The 16,707-nt window shown below is 41.4% G+C and overlaps 1 protein-coding gene across 18 annotated transcripts in view; it reads right to left on the bottom strand.

Moving 5' to 3' along the window:
• The window catches only part of LIMCH1 (LIM and calponin homology domains 1), a 339,225-nt gene that overhangs the window by 66,457 nt on the left and 256,061 nt on the right, over positions 1–16,707 (bottom strand). For 17 of the 18 annotated variants that reach the window (XM_055246657.2, XM_055246661.2, XM_055246655.2 and 14 more), the window contains one exon: positions 14,384–14,636. In XM_055246657.2, the coding sequence (XP_055102632.1) occupies positions 14,384–14,636 (253 nt within the window). Of the gene's footprint in view, positions 1–33; positions 295–755; positions 865–973; positions 1,093–2,341; positions 2,672–4,101; positions 4,345–6,826; positions 7,130–13,137; positions 13,405–14,383; positions 14,637–16,707 lie in introns of all 18 variants that reach the window. The other variant, XM_055246654.2, reaches the window with a different exon arrangement.

The following is a 16,707-nucleotide window of genomic DNA, read 5'->3' as shown; positions in this document are numbered from 1 at the left end:
CAAAGTCACAAGGGCACAGAATAACCTTCTGACCTCTGATCTTTCATGGGTAGACCCTTAGAAGATTCTTCCACATCCTGTTGCTTTGCAAATGGAACTGGAAGGAACTGGTTTGGGTTGGATCCAGTGTGTCTAAGGGACATCCCAGTTCTCCTGGCCATCATGTCATCTTTTCGTGAATCATCCAACTTTGACTGGCCTTTCAGTCCACTGCCACTCCAGGCAGGAGCTGACATCTTCTCCAACTTCTCTTCTGTCCCTGAAGCCTCACACTCAGAGGCCAGAGGACACACCCTAGGGCAACATTCAGTCCAGCCAGTCAAAGGCCACTTACTGCTAAAGATATTTTCAGTAGTGTCACTCACTGACGTTAATTCAAGACAGAAGAAGCCAGCATCCCTGAAGGCAGCGGCACACAGAGCAGCTGAGCAGGAAATCTCCCTTTTGAATACTGGGACCCTCTGTCATGCAGCTGATACTCACACAGGAGTGAGGGTCCCTTTCTGGTTTTCATGAGTCCTGAGAATGAAATTTGGCCAGTACTCAGCCACATGCAAAGGCTAAAATATCTACCCAGAGCGGGCACCAGAAGCAGAACTCTGATCTTGCGATGAGCACACTCTTTTAGTGACTTTACTCCACGCTCTATCAGTCGCCAAGTGCAGACTGTGACTTTAAGCTTTTTTTTGGAAACACGACAGCCACACACAGCAGGGGCAACACACCATGGAGCAGAGCGCAGGCAAGATGCTCACAGTGGCTGGCTGCTCTTCTCTGATCTTTCTGCCTTTGACAGCCTCTCAGAATCTCCTGGAGCGCTTTCCGTTTCTTCTTTGCCATCCTGTGGCAGCTGTTTGGATGTAACTAAAGCCAGAGAGGACAGTTTCACTCCTAGGAAAGAATTCACACCAGAGGCTCTGACCCCACCTGTCCTCCTTCACCTCCCGGGAAGGCAGGAAACACTGCTCCTCACCTTCCTCTGTCCCCCTCGGGCACTCGCCCAAACCGCAGACCCACTCTTCCTGAGACTCCGGCACAGGAGCCAGCCACGAGACCCTTCTGCAATAGTCACCTTGGCCAGAATTCATTGTTCTGCAGACGATCAAGTAGCATTGGTGGCAAGAGAGGAGAGGAACAAGGGTTACGACAGAAGACAGTGAAAGTCCTTGGGACTGAAAGATTAAGAGAAGAATGTGGCTGCTCTCATTCCAAAGGCTGGTTAGTAAGGATGATATCATCAGATTGAGATAATGGAATGTGAACTCTGGCTAGGGCCTATGAAGGTCAAACAAGGCTGTGTGACTCTGTCACCACAAGACTGAATGATGGGCCTCTCAGGATTCAAGGCCTCGAGGATGTATTTCTTATTAATTTCCTATCCCCTCCTCCCCACCCCAGATCCCCACCATCCTCTGAAACCTCAACTCTTTATTTCTGGTGTTTATAGCCTTCTCTCTTCTATGGTGTCACCCTGAGTCTGGAACCAAAGAAACCCTTCTATAGGTCATGGGCCATCCATCATTTCCTTTGGATTTCAAGGGCAAGGTATAAGAAGAATGCTATGAACACTTCCTCCTGCTATGGAGAGCCTCACTTTGCTCCTGCCGGACAGAGGGAATGGAGGTTCCCAGGGCAATCTTGTTTTACACATGTCCTATATGTGCTTCCTGGAAAAGACACCAGCCCACAGAACCAAATCCCCAAGGGAACTCAAAACTGGGTGGCTTCCAGGGAGGATGAGAACTGAGACAGGCCTATAAGGTGTTCTTCCCTCACACATTTGGATGGCGATTCATCCAAGGAAAGTCTTGACTTACAGAAACCCCCAAAGAGGAGGTTTTTAAGACTCCTGATTTATTATATAATTTTAAAAAGTGGGAGAGGAAGGAGACCTTTACTTCTTTAATATGTCTACTTAGATGTCCAAAACGTGAACTCATGATACTAATAACTTTTTTTTCCTCTCTCTAAGGGATAGGAAAGAGAGAGGTTATACATAAGCCCAGGAAACCCTAGTGATATCATTAAAACATTCCATTTAGCTCATTCAGTATTTTCAACTAATAAAATAGTACTGGATGCAGCCGAGGGAAAAAAGGTCATTTGCCAAGATTATTGGCATTCCCAAGCAGTGATTCTGGTGACAACAGAATCAAAATGGATGCCTGCCATTTAACTTCACATACATGTTCCCCCAAGGGGGACCTGCTAACATTAGTTATACATAGTCTGTTAAAACTATGTTATCTCTAGGGGTTTGTATAATGTGCTTCAGCAAACTCTATAAAAGCAGCAGTGACTCCCATGCAGATATCCTTGCACACGTATGGCAAAAAAATACCTGCAGTCATTTTGAGGATTAAACATTTGGTGCCCCTTTAAGCTGGAAGTGGCCGCTGAGACAGGAGACACAGAGTCTGTTTGAATCTTGCTGCCATGACAGATGACTTCTTCTTCATCCTCTCTAGGTCCGGCCTTGCCAATGCTAAGCCGCTTCCATTTCTGCTGATCTATCTCCGTCACTGGCCCAAAGTGCACAAACTTTTGCCTGGGGCTGGAAGCTTTCTTAGAGGCCCTTGCTTTGCGGTTGGCAAAGTCATCACGAATGGCAGTTTGTGCTTTAATTTCTGGGGAAGGCTCAGAAGCACAGATGTGCTGAACATCTTCATCCCTAGTCAAAACCAGAAATAAGTTCTAAAAGTCTCTAAGTACAAATCAATAAGAGGTTTGAAAAAAAAACCAAAAAAACAAAAAACAACTAGAAGTAGTTGGCCCTCCCTATCAGTGAGCTCGGCATCCCACTGACAGGATTCAACCAACCTCAATGGAAATTATTTGGGAGAAAAAAATTCCACAAAGTTTCAAAAAGCAAAACTTGAATTTGCCGTGCACTAAGTACTACACTGAATCCACATGAATAGAGTGATGTGAAAGCACTGTATTAGGTATACATGTATAAGGTACGCTTATGTTAATGTAGCTATTATCGGTAATCTACAGATAATTTAAAGTATATGGGAGCATGTGCATAGGTTATATGCAAATACTATACCATTTCATATAAGGAACTTGAGCCTCTAAGAATTTTAGTATCCAAGGGGAATTCCGGAATCAAGCACGGATACCGAGGGAAGACGGTATATGAAAAATATTTTTAAGGCTAGAGCAAAATTGCTTTTTCATTAACACTCAAATGAAGAAATGATCATTGTCTTGCCTAGAAATGATCATTACCTTGTCTTTAAGCTTCTATAGCTTTCAAAACATCAATTCTAACAACTCTAACATCATAAACAAGGGCATAAAAAAATCTTAGGTACTGTGGAATACTTAAAATTATTTGAAAGTCAAGTTTAAATTATTTATAGTAAACAAGTCTATCAAAATAAATAAACATTCTTAGAAAGTTGGCTGGGTTAGAAAGAGAATGTTTTCTCTCCATGTGGTTTGTAACTTTTAGTATTAATAAATTCATCTCATGCTGCATATGCTGAGCTCCAGGAGCTCTGTGATGTGAGACACACTTTTTCAAGCCATCAAAATAAAAAATGATAAAAGGGGCCTGCACGGTGGCTCATGACTATAATCCCAGCACTTTGGGAGGCTGATATGGAAGGATCACTTGAGCCCCAGGAGCCCTAGGTGTTCGAGATCAGCCTGAGCAACATAGCAAGACCCCATCTCTATTAAAAATAATTAATTAATGAATTAAAATTTTGGCCAGGTGCAGTGGCTTACACCTGTAATCCCAAGACTTTGGGAAGCTAAGGTGGGAGGATCCCTTGAGCCCAGGAGTTCAAGACCAGCATGGGCAGCATAGTGAGACCTTATCTCTACAAAAAATCAAAAGATTAACCAGGCATGGTGGCGTGGGCCTGGAGTCCCAGCTATTCAAGAGGCTGAGGGAGAGGACTAGTTGAGCCCAGGAGTCGAGAGTACAGTGAGCTGTGATCAAGTCACTGTATTCCAGCCTGGGCAACAGAGCAAGACCCTGACAAAAAAAAAAAAAAAAAAAAAAAAAGACACAAAGGTAAGCATTCGATGTCTTCAAAATGAAATACCATGACTGCCAGGGGGAACCTGGGGGAAAACATGACACACCTCGCCTTTCCTGACACTTTGAGTCTCTCCCATGTCTCCAAGTCGGCTTCTGTTATGTTGGAGAGCGTAATGAAGCTCGGGGGCTCACGGTGAGGGACAAGGCTGCCCTGAATTCTCCGCTGGGCCAGGTCATCCTTGTGAAGATCTGGCACCTTCCTGAGTCCTCCTTCCACAGGTTCACTTTCCTGAGCCCTCATGTTACAGGTCACTATTGACTTCACCTCTTCTGTGTGGCCCTGGTTTCTGTCCATGTGATCCAGGCCCCCACACCAGTGGAAAAATCAAGTTCAAGGAAGAGGAGCAGAAAAAGAGAATGTCAAACATGGAAACTCACAGGCTGAGGACAGGACAAAATGATGGAAACACTTTTCCCTTTCTCAAAAATGGAATCAATGGGAGCTGCGATGACTTTCATCTATATCACCCTTATTATAACTCTGAATGAGACAGAGGTTTTTTTTCCCCTTCCAGATGACAGTCTCAACTACAGTTTAGGAAGAGAAGCCGTGCCTGCTGAAAGATTACTAATGGTAATGAGATTTTGGTTGGATGGTAATGATGCCCAATTCCCACACTATTCAAGTTACTGTAATGAATTCAGGTTTTCTGATTGAATCCCTTAGCCCTCTTGGAATGTTTTCTACTGCACTAGTAAAATGTTCGTAATGAGCTCTGCATGATCCAAATTCTAGGATTAGTTTGGAGATAGCTGGAGCATTGTTCACATATTAAACATCTCAAACCTAAACCCACAGCTGCCAGAAAGTATGTCTAAGTCAATTCTGAACAGAGAGTTTCAATGTTTAAACTCAACGTCTGCTTCATGGCATTAGTCAGGTTTGGCTAATGCAAACTTGAAAAGCACAGGGTATTCCTCTTCACCTGGATTGACAGGGTCAATACCCACTTGTTTCTTGTGTTAATAACTGTTCACCTTTATTGATGCTAAAACTGATATTTTCAATTGTTCTCCTATGAAGTGAACATTAGCTGGCTAATGTTGACAAAACTGCGATTTAAACCAAAGCTGTGGCATTTATATAATATAAATATTCCATTAAAAGTCTATTTCTAACTAAATATGCTTCTTGAGATAGAAAAATCTCAAAAAATAAATAAATGGAGCCTATTAATCTTCCCACAAAATATATCATTCAAGCTGGAAAATCAAGAGGTAGTCTGTTGTTACCTCGATGATTTGGCATGCTTCCAGAGCCCACAAAAATAGAAAGGCTACAGAATTTTCTTGGTTTGAGGAAGGAGATCCAGGAAGGGCATGGCAAAGAGGCACTAGGGACCCTTCTTTTTTTTTTTTTTTTTTAATACATTATTTGATGCTATCTAGAGAGGTCAAGGGCTGCTTCAGACCCAGAACTGTGTCCACAAACACAGAGTCAGGTGACAACAGACAAATGTAGCTGGAAATATCAGGAATTAAAATTACATGGAGGAGAAAGGAAAAAAAGGAGATACAAAGGCTAGTCCTTTTCCTGACTCAAATTGCTGATTGCCATCCATATGCCTTGATGTTAGTCAGTTATCCAAAAGTCTTTGTTTCACTTGCACAACTGATCCCTCCCACAAGGCCCTCCAAGAATGGTTTGTTACAAGGCCTGCCAACAGCAATGGCAAAGACCAAGGGCCTCCTGAAGCTATAATGTGTCCTGTAAAGAAATGATGCCAGATTTTCTCTTATCTAATCCCTGTTCTATATCCAGGAATCCCTCATGGGTTTTTGTATCTGGTACTTCCTAAGAAAAATCAAAAAGACCAACTATTCCCCTGAGCTCAACAACTCTGCCTAAAGAACCATTTTAATTGTCCAAAGCACAGCCAAGATAATTATATACTAAGTTCAACAGGCTTAAAAACGTCTAAAGTGATGGGCAAAAAGATGACAATTCAATAATGTAGATGCTAACTCTAGCTGATTTTGATATAAGGAAAAATACAAGAATGATTAACTCTGCAGGATGAAATTCAGCAAGTGGGCACCCTAAATGAAATCATATCTCCCTCTCAGGACAAAAATCACTGGTCAAATTCCATCTTACTATAATTTTCCTGTCCCCAATTCACTCCAACACGTATTAAGAGGACGGGGAAAATGTTGGCAGAAGGAAACTGGCCTGAAAACAATTTCTGACAGAACATACAGAAGTATAAGTTTGAGAAGTGTTTTTGATGGGAAATATCCATTATCATTTGTCTAGGTGATATTGCTGGTGTGACAGAAGAAATAATAAGTCTCATTTTTTTTTTTCTTCCAACATCTAAATGGAGCTAATAAGAGAGAAGTGCTTTTAGTGTTTTTCTGCTTCCTTTGAATGGACTGGAGCAGCTGTGAGAGGTGGCTGTTCTCTGATAGGCAATAGTACATGTCTATTTTTGCTAATAATGCCAACTGATGACACCAGCACCCATATGTGGTGATGAGCCCTGATTCAGCACATCTACACACTGGAATTCAATGTTTCTTTGGCAAATTCAGCCCTGTTTTGGACATGGACACCCTACTGTCTGCCATCTGCATTTAAGGGAGATTGAATATCTAAAGTTCCGCTTCAAAATAAACCCCCATTACAAAGTACCTATAATTGAGGGGCTGGAAAGAGGAACTGGAGGGGGTACAATACAAATTGGCTTCACTTAATTATGTCCTCTCTCCCTGTGTCTCTTTCATAGACACACACACACACACACACCATGCACACACCATGCACACCTTTTATATTCTAGACTTCTTTTTTTTGAGATTCCCTTTGAGAGCTGTTTGCTGCCATCTGATTTCTCTGCTCCTTTCTTTGGATAAGGGCCATAGAGGAGTTGATTTAATGGCACCATTGGCTTCGTTTGGTTCATCCTTGCTCTCCTTGCAGCAAAGTCATCCTTCTCAAGATCAGGCAGTCGACACACAACTTCACCTTCTGCCTCTGAATCGTTGCCATGTTGATGGGTCAGGAAAGAGTTTTCTTTGCGAAGGACAATATCACGAATAGCTTCTTTCTCTTCACTTAATTGTTTTTGACTGATAGGGGAAAATTAAATGGGACTCCACATGTGATCAGACAAAAAAAAATTAAATCTCCATCTCTAGACAGACAACTGCGTTGTTAGTGAAAAGTCTTCTTGATAGTGTTAGTTCAAATGGCATCTGTTCATTATTTCAGTCTAGAATTGCAGCATAGTTAGGGTGGGTTTTAAAACCTTGAATTTAGCCAGACACTAGCAATACTAAAAATTCACTTAATTGTCAGGGCTCCCATCAGCAACAGAAAAGCAGGATCCTAAATGGCTCTGAAAGTGACAGTGCAGATTCTTTGCATGAAATTGGGGAAAAATGGGAAGCTTTTTGTTACTGTTCTTTTTTCTTTAGCACATGAGTATCCAGTAGACACTTAATTTGTTTTTGACTGACAGGGCAAAAAATTGAGCCACCAAGAAACTGATCTGGGGGAAAACAAATGAATGCAGCTGTGTGACACCACACTTAGAATGTGTAACAGATTACAAAATGTAAGGAAGTCTTTCTTCAGAGCTGAGCTAACCTGAAACATCTGGGATAGTTTACGACCACTCATAGGATCGTCTTAAACTATTCCATTCCCATGGTCCTTCACTCCCAGGAAGCTTATCTTGCCCTGCACCTTTCCAGCAGCAACTCTTTCTTACCTCTTCTATCCTCCTGTCTCTCCACCTCTCAACTCTTCTTTTTCTTTTTTTTAAGAGACAGGGTCTTGTTCTGTCACCCAGGCTGGAATGCAGTGGTGCAATCATAGCTCTCATACCCTAATTTGGGAGCAGATCTTCTGCTTGAACCCCTGAAGTCCAAGAGCAACATTCTTTCCACTTTGGGACAAACCAAACAGTTCTGGGCTCCAACCTCCCCCAACTTGGGCAGCATTTTTTGGAATAAAATATTCGTGTTTATGCAAATGGCCCTGCCAATTTGCGATGCCAATTTGAGCAGGGAGAATCTGGTCCCTTGTGCATCTTGTGAACCCAGCCAGGCTGCAAATTCTGTTGGGTGTTTATTTTTAGGCTAAATGCCCAATGTGGCAAGACTCATTTCAAGTGATCTCGATTTAGGTATGTGGACTTAAAAAATATTTTAAAAAGAGGGTGAAGAAAGTTTCCATACCATTGGCTATTTGAAGACACTCCCCACCCACTTGAAAAATTGTCACAATGACTGATTTTCCACTAATTGCTTGAGTCTTTTAAATTCAGAGCTTCAAGGCAGATTCACGGCGAGCAAAATATAATGATACAAGTTTTGAGCTGGCCTTGTTGGCCTTGAAATAATAAATAATACGTATAAGGTAGATATGTAGGATTGTATTCACAGGTGTCTAGGTATCGAAATACTTAAATGACTTTTATAATGTGCTTTTTTTTTCTTTGAAGGAACTTAAGGACAGTCTTTTGTGAAACTTGGGTCTGTTTTACTTTATTTTTCAATAACTACAACTCTTAGTAGCTAGTACATTTAGTACATTCCAGATATACTAACTTTCATGACAACCATGCAAAATAGGAATTATGATGCCCACTTTGCAGAAGAGAATATTAAGGTCTCTAGCTCAAGCCATCTGAACTCAGGTAAATTAACTGAAGTATACTCAAGGGGCAGGCCCAGGCTGTCTGGCTTTATATTCATAAGGAGGTTTGGCACTTTTATTTTGTCCAAGTCACTCACAGATGAGTAGCTTTGGGAAGAAGGAGTTGCTCTGGGGGCACAGCTGTTTCATGTGGAAGGAATAGAGTGTGGCAATGTGAAACGAGAAATGCCAAGCCCTGCCTCCAACTGGCAATCCTGCACAGCCTCAACTAAAGAAAGGCAGGCTAGCTTTCTTGGTAGGAGGGATTACGGGCCCAAAGCAGGTGAGGGGGAAGAAAAGCGCTTGTCTCAACGTTTCTGAGGCTTATATATTTCAAAGTGAATGAGATAATGATTTAAGCTAAGGAAGAGCTGGCGTTTTCTTTCACCCGGTTTTACTTGGCAACGCATAAGCAACCAGCTCAGATTGGTAGCTAGTGTGTTCCAATGAAGGAAACTCTGCTCTCCAGAAAAGCCTGTTAGTCCCCCTGGGAATGTCCTTGGTGACACCGGAAACTCCCCTGTTCACCCCATCTCCAATCAGGGCAGCTATTTGGTCGGTGCACAAGTAATTGTGGTTTTTGCCTTTAAAAATGGCAAAACCGCAATTACTTGTGCACCGCCCTAATACATCCAGAGTCACAAAGGTTCGTGCAAGTTATGTGCCTGACTGGTCCCCGATACCCGAGGATCTGTTCAGCAGCCATGGTGAACCGGCGTCTGGTAAGGAGGGCTGTAGAGGAATCCATGTCTGGCACTTAGCTGCATCTGCTCTTCCTGTAAAGATTTCTAAAATGTCTATTGTTCCTTGGAGATTTTTTATGCCCCCACACCCCCCGCCTTGTTTTCCCCTCTGTAATTAATTACTACGTGGTTGAGAAGATCCACAGACTAGCATAAAGCAAGCACTGAGTGCTGAAACATATGAAAACAATTAGAAAAGAAGTACAATCACGTGAAACCTATAATTCAGTTCAAAAAAAAGTTTACTTCTCCAATGGGAAACACCACGTAAAAGAACTCAAATCTCCATGGTATTTTAATTCAGGGGAAGTGCATCTTGGTTCTTATTTTATCCTCTTAAAAACAGAAATCTTGGCTTCTTTGGCAGACTCTCATATTTGGGGGATAATTAAGTTAGCGCAACCATAAAATAAAATAGAAGAAAAAGTAATTTATGTACTTTTTCCCTTCAATGGAAACTCTAATAAATATTAAACTCCACACATTTATTAAGAAATCCTACTTTCTGTCTCTTGATGCTAAGATACTGCTAATGTATTGTTTGACAGGAAGCTTGAGACTTCTAGGTTTTTGGCCTCTTGTGAAAACGAAATAACATGCACCTTTGCTCCCTTTTGTATATTGCCTTAAAGATAATACGAGTCTCGCTCTCTTGCCCAGGCTGGAGTGCAGTGACACGATCTCGGCTCACTGCAACCTCCGCCTCCCCGGTTCAAGCAATTCTCTTGCCTCAGCCTCCAAAGTAGCTGGGATTACAGGCATACGCCACCATGCCTGGCTAATTTTTTTGGTATTTTTAGTAGAGACAAGGTTTCACTATGTTGGCCAGGCTGGTCTTGAACTCCTGACCTCAAGTGATCCGCCTGCCTCGGCCTCCCAAAGTGCTGGAATTACAGGTTTGGGCCACCGCACCCAGCCTAGCAAGGTGTTTAAAAACACTTGGGAAACAAGCAAACAAAAAACAGTCTACAAAATAAAGCTTTGTTGTTCATCTATACGCTCTTCCCCTCGGACATGGCTCTATTATCTCAATCATCTCTGCAAACATTTCCCAGCTGAGAAATGGGCCACAACAAGTGGTCCTCTTGTTGGGTGCAAAGACGTGCTGGTCAGAATTCATCTGAATGTCAAAGACAGATGAGGTTAAAATCCCTTGAGAGATATCAGTGTATTCCAATGATTTAAATTCCTATTTTCCAGACACCAAGAGTCCTTTTCTTCTTCATGATACTTCATTCCAGTTAAGTTACTTTCTGCCACATTAAAAGCAGGATCCCAAATGTGGATAAACTTAGAATGACTCTCAACTCTGTGGCATGCAAAAAAGTAAGTGACAAAGACGTAGACATGCCAGGCTGGTGGCATGCTATGTGTAAAATCTTTGTGAGAGAGCTGGCTGGCAGCTGAAAAATCTGCCTAACAAATGAATTCTGGGTGTTTGGAGCAGCTGTGTTGTGTTGCTATTGGGAACATTCTCTGAGAATATGCATAATTATCCAGAGCCCAATTTTAAATGCTAAGTCAGAAGATCTGAGGCATGACATTAACTGACCTGCAAACTTCTGCATATGAGAGCTAACTCGGATGAAATAGGTTAAAATTAAGCCAGATAACAGGAAACATGAACGGAAGTGAAATAAACAAAGATAATATATATCCATTAGAATTACATTTTTAAACTATGATTTGATGTTTGTACAGTGAATGGGAGTTGTCATAAAAGAGTTCAAAGTTTTTAATAAACGTCCCAGCTACTGAAGTGGCACAGTACGTGTATGGACTTCCCAGCTTTTGCCCCACTTCTCTTCTCTACATGACCATTATTCCTGAGTGTGCTGAATTAGCTTAATGCCACTCCCCCTCATCCCCCTTTGCTGTTTTAGATACTGTAAGGATGATGGTATCCTTGGTAAACACTAGCTTAAAGACTACACATGATATAAACAACAGATGTGTGTCAAAGACAGGAAGATTAAAATTTCAGGTAAGTTCATGTTCTTATCTGTATCACTTATTACCTACTACTATGTCCTTCAAGGCAGAAGCTGGAGAAGTCTGAAAAATGGTACCTAGTGAGGAGATATTATTCCCCTCGCTATTATTATTTTTGTCTTCTCAGCATCTAGTCAAGTCTCTGGTACATGGTATATGGGATGCTCAAGGGATGCAGAAAAAAATATGTCTGATAAGGTCTCTGTATCAAAACTTTAAAAAATCTGGATTTTTAAAAAAAGATTTTATTACATTACTCTTTATTTAATAAACTCAGCTGTTTATAACATAAGCACAATTTTATGTTAGAATATTCCAGATGAACATACGTGTTTAGAATAGGCATGATTATCTGTAATATACCACAGACAAGGAGGAAGTGTAGCCTTAGTTGTTTTTTGTTTTTAATACAAAGGTACTCTAGAATTAAATTTATGTAACTCAACACTGGATATTTTAATTAAGACCTGGACCACATAAATAACCACATGTGGAACTGTACAGAGAAACGGAAAATATGTGGGAGGCAGATGTGGTGCTGTGGTCAGAGCATCTGAATCTGGTCACCAGGTCGGTGGTGACCAGCTCTGCAAGTCACTAACTATCAACGATCCTCAGCTCCCACTTCTGGAAGATGGGTCTATCAGCCACCTCTTAGACCAGCCTGGCCAACATGGTTAAAACTCCATCTCCACTAAAAATCCAAAAATTAGTCAGGCGTGGTGGTACATGCTTGTAATCCCAGCTACTTGGGAGGCTGAGGCAGGAGAATTGCTTGAATCTGGGAGGCAGAGGTTGCAGTGAGCTGAGATTGCACCACTGCACTCCAGCTTGGGTGAAAGAGTGAGACTCTATCTCAAAAAAAAAAAAAAAAAAAAAAAGAATTAAATGGAACAGCAAGTGGCAAAGGAATTCCAACTGTCAAGTTATTATGAATGTCAATTTGTAAAATACATTTTGGCTGCACTATTATTTGTTAGGATCAGTGTGGTTATTTTATAAGAAAAATTAACCAGCTTCTTAAAACACTATAGAAGAGTGTAGAACTATAGTTTTCCTTGGCTCTGATTGCTGAAGGTCTCCATCTCACATGTAATATGAAGCTATCAGGACTGGATACTAGTACCTTTGTTACAATTAAAGAGAAGTAATTACTCCATTCTTTGTTTTTGAATCAACATGCTTTAGAAAATAATGAGTCAAATAAACCCAATTCTACTTAGTACTCTCTTGGGACAAAGAAAGTAAGTGGATTTTTGTAAGCCAGCCACTCTCTAAAGAGAGTGTCCCCCACTTCAAAGAAACAGACTATTTTTCTAGTGATGTGTAAAGTAAGATATGAGCCATTTAGGAGTAGCGTGAAAATTAACAAGCCACAAACAATAGAAAAATACAATGTTATTGCTAGGTAAACACTGCAGCCCACACATGACTGACCACAAATACATGACAAAGACAAGGTCTGCACCCAGAAGTGAGGAGCTCACTCTTCACCTTCATTTAAAATACCCAGGAGGTACTTAGCAGAGACATGCCTTAAGGCAAAGACTATCGTCTATGTGCTCAGAGGAGGGAACAGTGATGCAACAGGAAAAGCGGGAAGTGGAAAAATCAGATGAAAACTCCAACTCTCTAGACAGATTCCAACCCCCCCAGGCATGCAGAAAGCCAGCCGGGCCAGCCCTCAGCCCAGAGCTGACCTGGCAAAGCGCTGTGCTGCTGGCATGACCTTGATTCCAGCTTGCTCTAGCCTTTTGCGCTTTTGGATCTCAGCAGCATCTTTTCCTTCAGACTTGGGAGCTGGTGCCACCACAGCCCCTTCTGAAGAAGGGTGCTCCTTACCACTGCCGTCGGGTAATTCACACCCACCATCAGAAGACTTCCAACCAGGATTCATTTGGCCAACTGGATCGTCTTCACCAGCAGACCCCATTTCACTCCCCTCTTCCTCTATCGTTTCAGGAAAGCTAGTGAGTTGGACAATAAGGTTTACCAAACTAACAGACTGGGCTGGGGAGCAGAACCCATGTCATCTCCCCACTATTCTGATATTACTTTTCACTTTAGAAAAGGAAGTCATAGTGCACAATATAATCCTGATAATGTGAAGAAAATTCAACGCAACCATTTAACTCATACAATGCATCATACCCGCAACCTTGAGAGTTATCCCAGACTTGATAATGAAAGGCAAAAACCTTTTCTGCTGGAAAGGTAAAATTCATTAGTTTGTTCAGCAAATTAAAAATTGTAATAACATCTTTATTCAATGCAAAATAATAGTACAGATGGACTATTAGAGAAGTTTATTTTATTGTAAGATTCTTGAAGGCAGGGACTCTGCCTTATTTGTTATTGGGTCTCCAATGCCTAGCATATAGTAGATGCTCAATAAGTACTTGCTGAATAAATGAATAAATACAAAAGCATAATCAGAGATTAAAACACTGTTTCTCTAAAGAGATGAGAAATCCATTTATTCTGACTATTTCTATAGGTGATTGTGAACCACATTCCAGGCATCACATATTTGAGCTTATATCAAGTTAATTTAAGCCTAGATTTTTAAAACATCTTTTTGCATAAAGATAGAAATCTTTCTATGCCTAATCTGACAGGATTGGGAGTCAAGCAGTCTCCGCAGAAGGACATGGATGACAGATTTGCTCTCAATGTCCTGTCAACAGAATTGGTTTCAGAAATCTGCTTATTTAGACAAGTAGTTGCTGAATACCTACTGTGTGCCAGGCACTGTTCTAGGTGCACTAACAAAGCTTCTATTTTCTCCTCACAAGCTCTCTCCAAAGATCTGTCCCACCCACCTCCATCTGTAATCTTCCATCGAAGTTCTGAATTGGTCATTTAACCTCATTCCTGTCCAGGAGCTGCAGTTCCCAAACCACTCATGCCCAAGCCAGGAAGAGGGCAGCGGCGCAAAGGCCTTACCTGAAGGGCCTCTCCCCACCCAGGGGGGAGGTGGCGGTACTCCAGCTCTTGCGGTATTCCTCGCGCTCTGCTTTCTTCTTTCTCAGAGGCGCGGGGACGTAGGCCGTCTGATTGCTTTTGTTCGGGAGGTACTGGTTAAAAGGCACTACTGATTTCGGCTCACCATGGGAAGTCCGCCGTGCAGACATGTCATCCTTCTTCACATCCGGCAGCTTCCGATGAGGCAAGTCGGATTCAGAGTCACTTCCTCTCCCTGGGGAAGAGAGGATGGGTGCTGAGAAAGTGTGTTAGGCTAGCAGAAAGTTCCCAATGTTAAGCATGCATTAGGGATGTGGTTCAATCTGGGGGTTCTGAGGATTCCTTCTTAAATCATTCACTTAACAAATCTAAAGGATCCATGTAGATTACTCCACTCTGGGAAAAGAAGGAAAAAAATCAGGAAAAAAGCCCGACAAGGGCAAAATTAAAAAATACAGACATAAGCCTAACTGTATCTGAGAATTATAATTAGCAACACATCTGCAATAGGATTATATGCCTCCTGAGATTCTGCTACTCTCAAAAGAAGAACACAGGAATTAATCAATGAAGTTTTCACTGAGCCCCTGCTGCATGTCTTACACTATGCTAGATACTCCAGCAAATAAAAATTATGAAGCATTTTGTCTTTGAGGCATCTTTAACCAACCCATAACATACCTAGAGAATTTAAGTTATAATCAAGAAGCACAGACGGAGAAGAACAACAGAAACTCAGAAGAGTGATCAATTTGGATTATACCAAGGGTTTGCCTTCCAGGAAGTGGTTCAAGTTGTTCCTCTGCATGGGAGCTCTTCCTGGTTCCCACAGCCAGATGCAATCTGTTCTTCCTGTGAACCCTATGCCCCCATGATCTTACCTTTTCTTCTGGCACATTACACTTTCTACTCTGTACTTTGAGAATAAGGGCTTTATAGTTTTTATAGTTATTATGCCATTGCCTTTGTACACAGTGGGCATCCTTAGATTATCTGATGAATAAAAGAGTTGGTTTGGCTTAGAGTGTTTTAGACAATGCAAAGGAATTCAATGTTCCCAACATCGGCCATTTGTTGGACAAAAGCCCCAATAATTATATTGCATTCTTGTTTCCTGACTCTCATCTTATTAGATTTCTAGGATCTAGTAGTATGAAGCCATCATTCCAACAAACACTGCCATATAAGCAGCCACCATTTCAATGCTGGTTGAAAACAATCAATGACAGCATTACAAGATTATTCAACTATGTTGGTAACAAATAAAATATATACCTATTTACTCTTAAGAAAAGAGCCTTAAACTAAGAGCCAGGAGATGTGGCATCCTGGCGGAGAAGGTTGGTGTTAAGTCAGAGCCACTTCCTTTTGAGTTCTGCTGCTCATTAGCCATGAGACTTTACATATGTTACATCAGCACTTTAAGCCTCAGTTTCCCAATTTATAAAATGAGGATAATAATATCCCTACTTCACAGCTGTTGGAAGAACCAGATACATATAAAACTATTGGTACAGTGCTTGGGGCAGAGTAAGTGCTTAATAGCTGCTGGCTACTCTTTATGTCACAATAGCTCTGGATCTGTCAGAAATGAGCTGGGGCTCCGAGGGTTGTCTCTAACACACTTGACTGTCCTTTTCTGTAAAATAGAAATAAAATGATTTGCCCCGGAGGTTAAATGATATAATGGCTTTTAAAAGACTGTAAACGTTAAAGGCATTGACATAAACAAGTTGTTCATTGTTGCAGATGAAATATTCAGCTTATGAATTATTCATGCCACATGCTTTCAGTCCTCCTTCTGAAGTTTTGACCATTTCATTACTTATTAGTACAGTATTTGACTCACAATTTAGCTCCTTTCCACCTGGTCTTTAAACAAGTATATCTGTCTCAGTATCATAATGAAACGTTTAGAGCCCCCTGTGAATTGCTTTATAAGCAAATACTAACACTACCTTACCTTACTAAACTCTTAAATTTGTTTCCCCATTTGATACTACCCCATTTTATAAAGGTGGGTACAGAGGCTCAGAGACACTGTAGGAACCCCTGCTGCAGGGCTGGTTAGTGACAGTTCTGAAACTCTACTTTCTGTTCTCTTGACTCCCAAAGTTCTTTCCTCTGTGACACACTTGTCTTGGGAAAATGTCCCCTGATAAAAGTGTTCTGATTACGAGAAGTGCTGCACTTTGTTGAACAAATAAAGCAAATGATTCTTCAATCAACTATGAAAGCTTAGTGATGGATTAGAGTTGTCTCAGGTCCCTCAATTCTAAAATCCTATAATCTATGAATCCCATTTG

This window comes from Symphalangus syndactylus, chromosome 16, assembly GCF_028878055.3.
Source record: "Symphalangus syndactylus isolate Jambi chromosome 16, NHGRI_mSymSyn1-v2.1_pri, whole genome shotgun sequence".
Classification (NCBI taxonomy): domain Eukaryota; kingdom Metazoa; phylum Chordata; class Mammalia; order Primates; family Hylobatidae; genus Symphalangus; species Symphalangus syndactylus.
This window is presented reverse-complemented; position numbering and strand designations above follow the sequence as displayed.